At 40.1% G+C, this 13786-nt stretch overlaps 1 protein-coding gene across 1 annotated transcript in view; it reads right to left on the reverse strand.

Annotated features, from left to right (window-relative positions):
• The window catches only part of Phlpp1 (PH domain and leucine rich repeat protein phosphatase 1), a 208505-nt gene that overhangs the window by 27173 nt on the left and 167546 nt on the right, over window positions 1-13786 (reverse strand). The window contains exons 11-12 of the mRNA XM_036203005.1: window positions 8818-9018; window positions 4901-5063 (exon numbers count right to left, since the gene is read on the reverse strand). Coding sequence (XP_036058898.1) covers window positions 4901-5063; window positions 8818-9018 — 364 coding nt within the window. The remainder of the gene's footprint in view (window positions 1-4900; window positions 5064-8817; window positions 9019-13786) is intronic.

Here is a 13786-nt window from a genome sequence, read left to right on the forward strand (position 1 = left end):
TTGTGATCTTACACCAGTCAGAATGGCCAAGGCAGAAGAAATGACAGCTCATGAAGTAAGGATATGGGGAAAAAAGAACATTTACTCATTGCTGGGAATGCAAACTTGTACAGCCACTATAAATCAGTGATAGTTCCTCAGGACACTGGGAATATAGATCTACCTCAAGATCAGGTATACCACTCTTGGACATACACCCAAAGGACTCTACATCCTACTATAGAGACACCTGCTCATCCATGTTTGTTTCTGCCATATAATAGCCAGAAATTGGAAATAGCCTAGATATCCATCAACTGATGAACAATAATGAAAATGTGGTGTATTTACACAATAGAAAATTATTCAGCTGTTAAGAAAAAGGGGATTATGAAATTTTAGGTAAATGAATAGAGCTAGAAAAAGTTATCCTAAGGGAAGTAGCCCAGATCAAAAAGGCAAATGCTGTATGTTTTCTCTTATATGTGAGAATATATGGAAGGAAGAACTGGCCAGGACAGGAAGCAGCTGGGCAGACAACCCTTTTCTGACATCCTGTACCTCCTGACTTACACGTGACTACAAACACCTTGGATTCTGAAAATCACCAGAGGAATGCTTGTCAGCTTGAGTTAGAAGCAATCTCAACTTCTAGGGGCCCCTTTCACAGGGGTCACCTAAGATCAGAAATATCAGTATTTACATTACAATTCATAACAATAGAAAAATTATAATTGTGAAGCAGCAATGAAAATAATTTTATGGTTGGGGGTTACCACATGAAGAACTGTATGTATGAAAGGGTTGCAGCATTAGGAAGGTCAAGAACCACTGATCTAGATTATAGAGATTTTACTAAAAAGGAAAAAAAACCTGGAGGAAAACAATGCCTTAGAGGAGAAAGCTAAGTGACGAGAAGTAAGCTATCATCTGACTGAACCTTCGACCCTATGTTTGAATATAAGCACAGAGGCCAAAGCACAGAACTGCTTTTCTATAGAAAGTTGCACTTGGATATAATTAGTCCAATATAATTAATATTTAAACTCAACCTGTAGATAGCTTTCCTTTTAAATTGATGTGTACTAACTTCATTGATTTTTTTCCAAAATGATTTTGGATTTAGTTACAAGAATTCATAACTGATAACATGGTATGTATTTATTTTCTGAAAGTCCACATGTTCCCAAACAGCATTCAATTCCTCCAAATACTGGATTTCCTAAAATACGAAATTAATTGCAAAATTTGAATTGAAGAAAATGCAGCCTGTATTAACAGTTCAATTTCCTTGTGTCGACACTTTTTAATACTGGCTGAGGTCTGTTACAATGTTACAGGGTGCCTGGCACATGCTTCTGCAGGCTTCGGTTTTATTATAGAGAAGAACCAATATTTTCACAGTGAAGAAAAGCAAAATGGTATAAAAAATGGTAAAACACAAAATGAGCATAAGATTTTGACTGAAAAGACTTGAGAAGAAATTCTAACAACACTCCAAGCTGTCTTCTACATTCCTCAGAGTAGGAGCGCACTGCCCTTCACTCACAAAGAGAGCATGAAGGAGCTCAGCATGGCTGCTTCTGAGGACCATTCACAGTGCACCTTTGTACAAGGACATCTGTGAGCAGGTGCTGAACATGTACAAGGTGTTAGCACTGGTCCTGTTCTTATCTGCTATGTAAGATGAGGTACAGTCTTGTAAGAAAGGGCAGTCTTGAATTCAGAAGCATCTGGAGAAACTAGAGTTTAAAAAAGATGGAAACATAACTGGCCAGAGCACCCCAATTTTAAGTGTGAGAATGTGCAGTCCAAGCTTCCTGCTGGTCTGTTTCTGGGGAGGCTGGAACCAAGTGGCTTTAATGGCCACCTGTCCTGCTTGCTGCTTCCTCCTCTGAGCCCTTTGATGTTGCTCTACCCCAAACCAGAACTGACATCAGATTACCTGGCTTTAGAACAACATTTCCTAAATGATTGTTGCTGAATCCAATTCCAGGACTTGGACACTGGTTCCTGGTCCTTGCTGCTATATATGTGCATTACAGAAGCTGGCCAACTCCACCCACCTGCATCCTGACCTAGCTGCTTTCCATCACTTTATTTCCTGAAGAACAAATGCTTTTGTTTGGTCCACTTAACCCAGCCTTCTCCCCACATTTTGGACATCCTTACACCTAAGGACCGCTCTTTCACAGCACACAAGTGACGAGAATGCCAGGCAGGCTTGTTGGGTACAGCTGAGCTAGGCTGAAGCACACTGCTGATTCTGAGGTTGTATTCCCCCCTTCTGGTTAGGAGCCAATCTATATTCAGAGGGAAGTCTATTTTCAGCTTATAGACACCAGTTCAAAATAATTTATAGTCTTACTGCTCGGGGATGAGCTTACAGCATGTCCGGAGCATGCACAACACACATAATAACTTCTGAAGGGAATGCAGGAAGCTACATTTAAGAGTCAAGATACAAACCATGAGACTTGACACAGGATCAGCTCATGTGGTGCTGAAATCCCACATACAAGTTGTACTGACCAAGTTCCATTGCTGAAAACCTATTTCATGGGCTTAAAATAAATGTCCACAAAGATTACAGAAAGTTACTACACCTATGCAGTTCAGTGGCCCCAAAGGGAGAACCAAGTACCAGTATCACAGCCACCTTGGTTTCTGGGATGTGCCAGCCACCAATGGCCGAGGCATGGACCCAGGCCCAGGTCCAGTCAGGCCAAACCTTACTTACATTGTAATGTGGGTTTCTCATCAGCTGACTGAAAACTAGTTGGCTACATAGGGATTTAAAGGCCAGCCTGGGACACGTGAGATTATGTCTTAAAAAACAAACAAATAAACGAACAAAAATAAAACCAAAAACAGAAACACCCCAGAACCCTGATGGTATCAAGGAAGCTGTGAGTTTGAAGTGTGGAAATCATGGCCGCTGGAGAAAACTGGCTGAATGAAACAGGGTCTTACCTTTCAACTTGTTCTATTAAGTCTTATAACTACAATGATTATAACACTTTTAGGAGACACATTGCAACTATCTTTTTGCTTTATTTTTAAGAAACAATATGAATAAAATTTCGTATATTACGCTCAATAATAAAACTATCCTTTCTATCCCAAAAGTAGACTCTATGGTCTATGGGCTGGAGAGACGGCTCTGTGGGTGAAAGCACTTTCCCTGCAAGGCTGATAACCGGCCTCTGTCTCACAATCCACGTAAAGGCAGAGGACAACTAACTCCACACAAGTTGTCCTCTGGCCTCCAGCATGTCATGGTATGCACATGCCCAAACATACATCATACACACACAATAATATCCAATAAATTAAGTTTTAAAACAGGATATTGGGCTCAATTTGCAGTGAAGACTTTTATAGGTTTATTAATCATTTGGAACCAGGAATTCTCTTTTGGAAATTTGAAATGTGTGTGTAAGTGGGTTGTTTTTGGTGTGTGTGTGTGTGTGTGTGATTTAAAATCTCTAAAATACCCATTTATTCTTACAAGACAAAATAACTTTTTTTAAAATAGCAATTTGGATACATAAAGAACAATTGCTATTACCTGAACTCCAATCATCTGCCTCCTGAAAAACCAATAATTAACTGTATCTGTTTGTAATGGAGGAGCTTGATATGGAAAATGCTACAGCATAAGACAAAGAACTAAAAGAAATGAATTTAATAACAGCACCAGAAGCAAACATCTGAAAGTGTTGAGGGTTGTGGAAGTGGTTCAGCAGCTAAGAAAATTCGCTGCTTTTGCAGAGAATTGGGGTTTGGTGCTCAGTATCCACAGGGCAGCTTACAACCTCTGTTCAAGGAGATCCAGCACCCTCTTCTGGCCTTCACAGGTTTGTATCAGGTGCCTGTCCTGGAGCTCTCTCTGTAGACCAGGCTGGTCTTGAACTCACAGAGATCCGCCTGGCTCTGCCTCCCAAGTGCTGGGATTAAAGGCCATGGGCCACCACTGCCTGGCCTGCAGTTTATTTTTAAGAAACAATACTCATACAGAAGAAAAAATAAATAGAATTTAAAGGGAGGTACAAAATGTGTTATATAGAAAAGAGCAGAAAAAAGAAGGAACTCCACAGAAACAGAAACCACTGATTCTAGAACCCAGAAATCTAAGGAAAACACCAGAATAGGATTAGCTTTCACTCTGTAAGACCTATTTTGTAAGAGTCAAAATCTGAGAATTTAAATGTCTATTTCTAATCCCTCCTCCTTTCACCCTACAGGGCTGAGTCACAATGGTTAGGTGTCAATTCTCAACTTGACAGGCTCTAGAGTCACCAGTGAGCCAGGCCTCTGGGCAATTATCTTGATTAAATTAAGGGATATGCAAAGACTCATCTTACTGGTAGGCAGGCCCACCTGAACTGCATGAGCAGGGAAAGTGAGCTAAGCACGGGCATGCACAGCCTCTCTCTGCCAGCTTCGGTACAATGACCAGCCAGCAGCTCCAAGCCCCGCTGCCCGGGCTTCCTCCCCATAATGGACTGTATCTTGAACTGTGAGCTAAAATCAATCCTTTCTCCCTTGAGTTACTTTGGTCAGGGTATTTTAGCACAGCAGCTAAAAATAACTAAGGTATAAGTAATGAAAATTAGGGCTTCACACAATTAATCTATTTGCATTTTAAACAGAATACTTAAATAGCAAGCCAGCATATACACAAACAAAAACACCATAGCGAAAGAGGAAGTATCTACACCTAAGAGTTGCATTATATTAAGCCGGGTACAGAAACTAAGAGAAACCAGGTTAATATGGAGTCTCTGTGCTGTCATGTCACACTGCACGGTATACAAGAAAGCCCCCACAGCACAGCCCCACAGCACAGCCCCACAGTGTTTAAGAAGCCAAATCTGCTGACTTGGAGCCTGGATGGAGTCCATGATCATCCACAAACCTTGACTTCTGGTAGCTGCATAACTTCAGGAAAGACTTCGATGCAATTGGAGTGAGCAATCACTGTGTGCATGCGCCTGCAATTCATGATTGTTGTTGGGATGGCTTTCAGTTTATTCCCACTGATGTCAATTTCTTCAAGTTCCTCTAGTTTTGCCATTTTACTAAAAGAAATGGATGGAAATTCTCAATTAGCTATAAGACTGTTTAAATGGACAGACACAAAGGCTCACAGCAGTCATTTTAATATTTCTCACTGTTGCTTGAGTAGGAGAACGTTTTATCACTTCCTCTCCTCTTACAGAACAAAAACTTAAGTTCAACTTTTAAACTGGTAAGAAGGAAAATGGCAGTTTTTCCCTCTTAAAACTTTTTTGCTATGTAGCTTAGTGGGAATTCCAATGGAAATCCTACTTAAAGAGCAAACACTAGCCACCATAACTGCTTTGGGCTTAGGCTGAGTATGACTTCTTTGTGTTGGAGATGAAAACTCCAGGCTATGCAGAGAACAGGACAAAGCCCCTTCGAGGTATGTTTCTGTCCTCAGACCCAGCACCTAAACCTGTCTGGCACCACTGGCCATTACAAAGTGCCAGAGCGGGGTAGGCTGAAAGCTACACCATTCTCTTCTTCTGGAGAGCCTAAATTCAAGATGGCTGCCAAAGAAACTACTTTCATGTCTTATTCATCATCTATGTAATGCATCACCTCAACCTCACTTAGTAACATGTTTTAACGTAATTTAGTATTTTATTTTAAAATATTTTTATTTTTCAAACATCTGTAATTTTAATAATTAAACTAAGCAACTAGGGGACAGTTTCAGAGTTCCATGCTTTCTCTGTAGTCTGGAGGACAGAACAAGTTCTTCACCATGACATCATCCACTCCTTAGATCCATTTTCCAACCTGGTGATAAGTGACCAGGTAATGTGAGAATTCTTATGAGTTTACCATTCCTAGTATTTTTTCTACTCATGATTCTACTTGTTGCAATACATTTTAAAAAGTGTATCAAGAAATACTATTGCTGTATGAACTCTCAAATGTTAAATATTCTCTCTTTCTTGTCTTTATGCCTCATATATAACAATGATTAAGTTTTCTTATGAAATCATATCCTTTGATATCATAAAACACATCCACCAGGCTATGTGGTTAGACTACAAATAACAATATAGAGTATGAAGTAATTTATGATAGCTGGAATTCATATATTATTTTAATATGCTGTCCTTTACATTGAAAAGAAATATAAAGAAATCAATGGGTAATGAGGCAATGAAAAATGATGAACAGTATGGAAATTAGGCCCCAGGGAGGAAAGGTTTTCGTTTCTCAACACAGATAGAAGGTGGCTCAGCAATGGCTTGATTACTGGAATATGCTCACAACCATCTTGTTAGTGGTCTACTCTAAAGGAGACAGTTTCTATAGGACATATTACATATCACAACTCTATGGGAAAGAAATCATAGCAAGATTAATTTTTACCAACCACATAAAAATCTTTCATATACTTCAGGTTGGTGATTGACACCTGGCATGGGTAAATGCGAGGATAGTCTCAGAGTCAATGATCACTTTTCATACAGAATTTACATAGATACCACCAAAAATCAGACAAGAGAAGCCCCTTCAGGCTCATGGCTATGTAGTGACTATGTCCACTGTCAAAGCATTACCTTTGCATTCCTCTGTAAGGTACAAATGCACAGAAGGAGCAACTTAACCATCAACATCAAATGAGGGTAATGGGAATGAAAACTACATTAGCAAAACCAAAGCAATGTCTGAAGTCAACATACATATGGATCTTCCTTTCCCCTGCGAAGGCTTAAGCAGACGGTGAGTAGCTATGGGCAGCAGAAGGAATATTATTTTGATTCTATACTGATCTGCACTGACCAGCAGGACACCAGAAAGTTAATGTTTACTTCTTTGATGAATAGGTGTGTGTTCCAGTCCTAACTTGTAAGCAAAACGTCAGTGAAATAAAAATAGAATAAATCTTCTTGGCAAGCTCAGTGTATGGGATTCTGCAGTCAGACACTATACCACTGATTGCCCAGAGAGATTTAAAACAACTGGACCTTCTGAAGCCATTCTTTATAATGCCAAGCCATCTCTATGTCTGTACAGGTCACCACAATATTTTTGTCTTTTTATTGTCCTTTCTTCCTCCTTCCTCTGCAATGCTCTACTATCTGGGTTTCTTTATGTGTCTGTGTGTGTGTATGTGTGGTATACATGTATGTGGTAGCGAGTAGAGGCCGCGTTGGATGTCTTCCTCTTGCCCTCTCCACTGAACCTTCTGAGACAGTCATTAGTTCGTGGTCTACTATGAAGGAAACAAAAGTGTGAGGACTTCCTACTTGAACAGGGAGCTCACCAATTGGCTAGGCTCACCAGCCAGTGAGCAGATTCTGCCTTCCTGGCTTCCGGAGCTGGGGTTACAGCACATGTTAGCATGCATGCTTTTCTGTGAGCCTGGAGACCGGCACTGGGGTCCTCACGCTTGGGCTGTGAGCACTTTGCCCACTGGGCTAGCTCTTAGACCAGGGAAGAATAAAAAATGGCTTACTGGTTTACATGCCAACTTTTTCCCCAGAAAAATGAACAAGTGTTCAAAAAAATGTCCTAAAGACTACAAATGCATTGTTTAATTAATAGTATATAAAAATGAATAGGTACAGTTTGAGATAATATAAAAATTACTACTAAGTTGCTACAACAGAAGAGTTTGCATTAAGTACTAAATATGAGGCAAATCTTATAACATGTATTTTTAAAATTTGACTGCTTGTTTATGTGTATGATTCTCTGTGTGTGCACATACATGTAGATACTTGGGGTGGGAGCAGAAGGGAGTGTTAGATATCCTAGAATTGGAGGTACAGATGGTTGATCCAGACTTGGAGCACTTGGAATGAAACTTGGGTCTTTTGAAAGAGAGGCAAGCAATCCTAACTAATCAGTCAGTCAGTCAGTCAGTCTCTCTCTCTCTCTCTCTCTCTCTCTCTCTCTCTCTCTCTCTCTCTGTCTGTGTGTGTGTGTGTGTGTGTGTGTGTGTGTGTGTGTGTGTGTAAATATTTTTAATTACATGAGCCTGTTTAAAAAGTAAAAATCAATAAAGAAAAACTTTCCTCTGTCACTCTAGAGAAATTTATTCTTAGAAGTACTGATAACATTGTCCAGTAGGATAATATTACTTGATAAGATTTGATTGCCAACTCTTTTTTTAAAAAGTAATTTATTAATTTATATTTATTTTATGAGTGAACATTTTGCCTGGATACATATGTGTGTACCACTTGCATGGTGCCTATAGAGGTCAAAAGGGTGCTGGATCCTCTGAGACTGGAGTTATGGACAGTTGTGAGCTATCATGTGGTTGCTGGAAACCCGACCCCAGGTCCTCTTCAAGAGCAACAGGTGCCATCTCTTCAGTCCCCCACATTCCAACTCTTAAACACATTAGTTTTTTGATTTTTGTTTCTCAAATAAAACTTACGGGGTTGGGGATTTAGCCCAGTGGTAGAGCGCTTGCCTAGTAAGTGCAAGGCCCTGGGTTCAGTCCTCAGCTCTGGGAAAAAACATAAAAAAATAAAAATAAAAAAATAAAAAAAAACTTACTAGCTAAAGAGAAGCAACAGAAAAACGTGGCTACTAAAAATATATCTTATTTGAAAATCTTAAGAATATTCTAGTGATTTGGTTTTTGGAAATATTCGTATTAGAAAAACCAATACAGGTGTTCTAAGGGAATACTTGCTGATCTCAGCTTGCATAAAAGATAACTAAATGAGGGAGGAAGAGCAAACATACTTATGTGACCTTGAACTAAAGCTTCCTCTGTGACTTCTCCCCCTTCTGTGAATGCATATGTAAAAACATGCCTTTACAACCCTCTGTTACCTTGCTGGGAAGCTCTGAAGCCGGTTATAGGCCATGTGCAGGATCTTCAGATGTGGGTGCCCTGTTAACAACGGCACACACTTATCTGTGAGGCTGTTGTTTGTCAAGTACAATTCCTGTAAGATACTGCTTGTCTCCTCAGAAAGCGTGGCTGGAGGCAAGGTTTCCAGTTTGTTTGCAGATGCATTCAGGAATCTCAGGCTGCAGAAACAAAATGCAGGCAAGTCCATTGATAAACTGGAGTTCTAGTTTAGATACCTCAGAAAATCCAGAAGGTACACAAACAGGAAAAGGTGGGAGCTAGATTTAGAAACAGGAATGAAAAGACAGGTCCTAGCATCTGGGAATTCAATTTAGCAGACACAGGGAGAGAATCCTTGCAGCAATCAGGTTCCAAATCATCCAAAGAGAAAGGCAGGACAAGGTGGGAACGTAATGTGCCATAGCTCTGTTCTCATAAGCAGCTTTTCCAACTCAAAAGACATCAGGCTATACAGGTGCAACAGCCAGGTACGGAGTGCTCAGTGCACAGGGTCACCCACCAAAGTCTGTGGACAACTCCACCTGTCCACCGTGGGGATCTGCCCACCGTGGGGATCTGCCCACCGTGGGGATCTGCCACACACCATTCTTGTGGCACAAAAACATCTTTGTTTAACAAATGCAGAGAAGGGCCCAGCCCTAACTAAGACATCCAAATCATACCCCTTCCTCCAGGCTCAGAGATTATCATGAAAGAGGAGACAGAAAGATTGTAAGAGATGGGGTGGTGGATGTCTATAAACATCATGTTTTCCAGACACAGTAGGGCAGGTGAACACATGAAGTCACAGCAGCTTGACAGCACCCGTAAGGCCTTTGCAAGCTCAAGCCAGAAAAACAAATCCCAGCATGAAGGGACAGGGGGGCATAAAGTCCCACCCCCAGCCAAGGAGCTACTGGCATTTGAGAGCTGTTCAGAGGGGGACAGTCAGTTTTCCTTAATGGTGTGATCTCTGGTAGACTAGCCATGCTCCAGGGCAGCCCCCTCCAAGAGTATTTGGGAAACACAACTGTAATCCTTGGGTTAAAGGGAGGGAGGATATGAGAATAAGAACACAATGTTGGATGGGCTGGGAGGTAACAGTTGATCTGGGAGAAGTGGGAGAAGGGGGGATGAAGATGATCAAAATACACTGCAGCAAATTCTCAAAGAATTAATAAAAATACTACTTAAAAATTCATCTTGGTTTCAACATTCAATGAGTTCTGGGCTGTTCTAGCATATATTGAGAAAAAATAATTTTAAAAGAGAGAATATAAAATATTGGACAGCGTTGTTCTTATCTTGGATTTTTTAAAGGCTTTATATTAGGAGCCATCCCTAGTACTGTCACTCTAAGCTCTCACATACTACCTTAACACTGCAGTCCTGCACACCCATACACACTCACACACACTCACACACACTCACACACCCACACCCACTCACACACTCACACACTCACACTCACACACACACACTCACTCACACACACACTCACACACACTTCACACACTCACACACACACTTCACACACTCACTCACACTCACTCACACACACTCACTCACACACCCACCCACACACACCCACCCACACACTCACACACACACACTCACACACACACTTCACACACACACACTCACACACACACTTCACACACACACACACTCTCACACACACACACACTCTCACACACACACTTCACACTCACACACACACTTCACACTCACACACTCACTCACACACTCACACACACACACACTTCACACACACACCCACACACTCACACACACTCACACATACACACTCATACACACTCACACACACACACTTCACACACACTCACACACACACTTCACACACACACTCACACATACACACACTCACACTCATACACACACATACACTTACACACACACACTTCACACACACACACTCACTACACACACACACACACACACACACACACACACACACACCTCTACTACTTATCTGAGGAAATGTGCAACTTCCTCAAAACAGAACATGTTCCATTAAAGAAACATGTATTCTGCTGACATTTAAAGAAACTGGGGGAAGAGGTAGAAGAAGGTTGAAATGGGCTGTAGAGGGAAATTATATGGGAAATTATAGCTATGTGTTAAGGAGTAGAAAATAAAAGGTCATTCATGCAGTTTTCGAACTGGTCTTAACTAGGAAAAAACCAGTTTCATCACCAGAATTCTTTTCTTTTTTTAGGTCCGATTTCTGCAACCTGATTTAAATATACCAGTTAAGAACTTCCTCTGTGTAGAATTAGAATACATTAAAATGTAAGAATTGCATTTTTATTGCCCCTAAAATACCATGGAGTCCGGTCAACTGGGAAGCCATCTGACAACTATTAAATACAATTCTCCAGGAAATATGCAGTTAAAGACACATAAAAGACTGGAGAGAGAATGACTTCATGAATATTTGCATAGTTTTAGGCCAGAAAAAGAGAAAATGTTGTTTTTAAAACACTGACACATCAATGCTCATATAGAAAGCTGCGAATGAGATTTTAAAAGCTTTAGGCATCTGAACAAGAGGAAGAAAATTATTTCCAAGGACTTGTCAGCTTGAAATTGCTAGCTTTTAGGGAACTCTCTACTCTTTACAGAAAATTAAGAGGGAGAAAACCTCATACCACACTCCTCCAAAAAAAAATGAAGCTAAGTTAGCTGGAATTATGGGGTTTAGTGCCAAAGGATGGTTCTGAACCACATAAAGCACAACCCTGCTATCGCCAAACATGTGGACTGACTCAATTTTTATTTTATCATGATCTCAGGAAAATCACATGCAATAGACATTTTCTTACAATAGTCTGTTTTCAATTTGAATATTTTAGCAGAAACCTAACTGAATTGATTTAATGGTCTAGATGTCATCCTTCCTCCACAAGGAAGAACTACTTTCAATGTGCAAAATCAAAACCTTCCAGTGTGGAGAGCAGTTGACTTAATGACAAGCTGCATGGCCCTTTCCCCATCTTCAGCCTGAAGGAGGAGCTATGTTCCTCAGACCACTATGATGTGGTAACTATTTTTAAGCTTCCAACTTACCAATTTCTGTAATAGCATAAGATTTTTAAAAAAGCAACGAAAGTTTAATGTGCTAAGAGATGTTTCAGCCATGTAGCCTCCTCATGACAGAATCATCTAATTAAAGAAAGTCAATAAAATGCTCTCAGTGTTTTCATTTATCAGATGCTCTAGAGGAAGCAGAGTGTGCTCCTATTTTCCATTTCCCTAGACAATCTTATTATCCTAGATGTCCCTCATATTTCACAGAAGACAGAAACCAAAGCTGAGAAAGTCAAATCACTTGGTAGTGGTCAAACCGTGATGAGCAGTAATGACAAAAATTTCATCAAACTCAACCAGCCCATTAGTCCTAAAGAGCTCTCCAGAATTCCAATGTTAAAAACAGTAATAAAAACCTTTTCCAAAGAACATTTTCATGGGCCCCTTTTTCTAAAACTTCTGGGGACCTGCTGAAGAGCCTGTGTGCATGTACTTCAAACTCAATTCTTATAATTAACAGCTGCGAACTCAACACTTCTTCTTAGCAGAAAGCAAAGGGCACAGATATGGTTCTTGCCCAAGAATACTTGGAAAGCCACAGCCACAGAGAGAAAGCCATTTCCTGCTTCCAGAGCTACTGCTCCATTCCTCTGCCTTGGCACACTGTCTGTCTGGTTCTGGGTTGTCTTGTTTTGTTTTCAGATGCTCTCATAGAACCTAAAATTCTACAGATATCCTGTCCCTGTAGAGGAGCGCAGCACACGGTGCCATAACAGACTTACCTTGGTCATGGGATCTTAGTACAGCAATAGAAAAGTAACTATACAAGAATGTTACTCAACATCATTCATCATCACTAAAATGAGGTTGGGTAGAATGCTACTACATATGGGTTGCTCCATGGTTCCTTATCAGTAGAGTAAGGCTGTGTAGAACAGTACTCCATAGGGGTTGCTCCATAGCTTATCATCACTAGGGTAAGTTGTGTAGAATGGTACTCCTCCATGGTTTATCATCATGAGAATGAGGTTGTGCATTTTTGGCAGAGAACAGAAGTTATACAATTCTCAGTGCACCATATTAGGAGGAACACAGTCTTAACTACTTTCAACATTAACTCAGATTACTTGGTATTACCAATTATAACCACTTAAACTTCCATTTCCCACCCACTTTGTAGCTAATAAATTTGTGCAGAGATCAGTTAATAATGTCTGTATCCCATTTATCATCACACTTTTTCTTTACAGTTTATTTATTTATCCATTCTTATGTGTATTGATAGGACATCATCTGCAGGCACTGGTTCTGTTGTCTTACCATTTGGGTCCTAGGTACCAACTCAGGTAATCATCCTTGGTGGCAAGTGCTTTACCAGCTGAGCCATCTTGTTGGCTCTTGCTTATTATTTTTTGCTTTTAACAACTTTTCCAAAAATGTTAGCCAAAAATCTGTATGACTGCTTTTACTTACAGTTTGCGACTGGGAATTAAACTGTAAGGAGAATTCCTATTTATTTACTCAATTTTTTTACTTTGTGCTAATAACAAGTTACAGGCATTTATTTTATTCTACTGGAATAACTCATTACTCTCATTTTACATTCATTACGAAAGCTGTCTCAGATACAGCATGTTTTCTGACATACCTTTGAGTTCACCTTTTCTTTAGTTAGCTCCAGTACTAGAATCAATCTTAGTTTACTTCTGTGAATTTCAGTGTTTTGATATTTTCTTCCGACAACTTTTGAACATTTAAGTTTACTCTAAGCATCCAATCTTTCTTGATGTATTTTAAATGGGTGTTTGCAATCAATATACTGTCTCCCACTGGCTGTTGCTTGAACCTAAGAAGCCTCTTTATATGAATTTCATATCCTGTTACCCTATCTGACTG

This window comes from Onychomys torridus, chromosome 11 (genome assembly GCF_903995425.1).
Source record: "Onychomys torridus chromosome 11, mOncTor1.1, whole genome shotgun sequence".
Taxonomy (NCBI): Eukaryota; Metazoa; Chordata; class Mammalia; order Rodentia; family Cricetidae; genus Onychomys; species Onychomys torridus.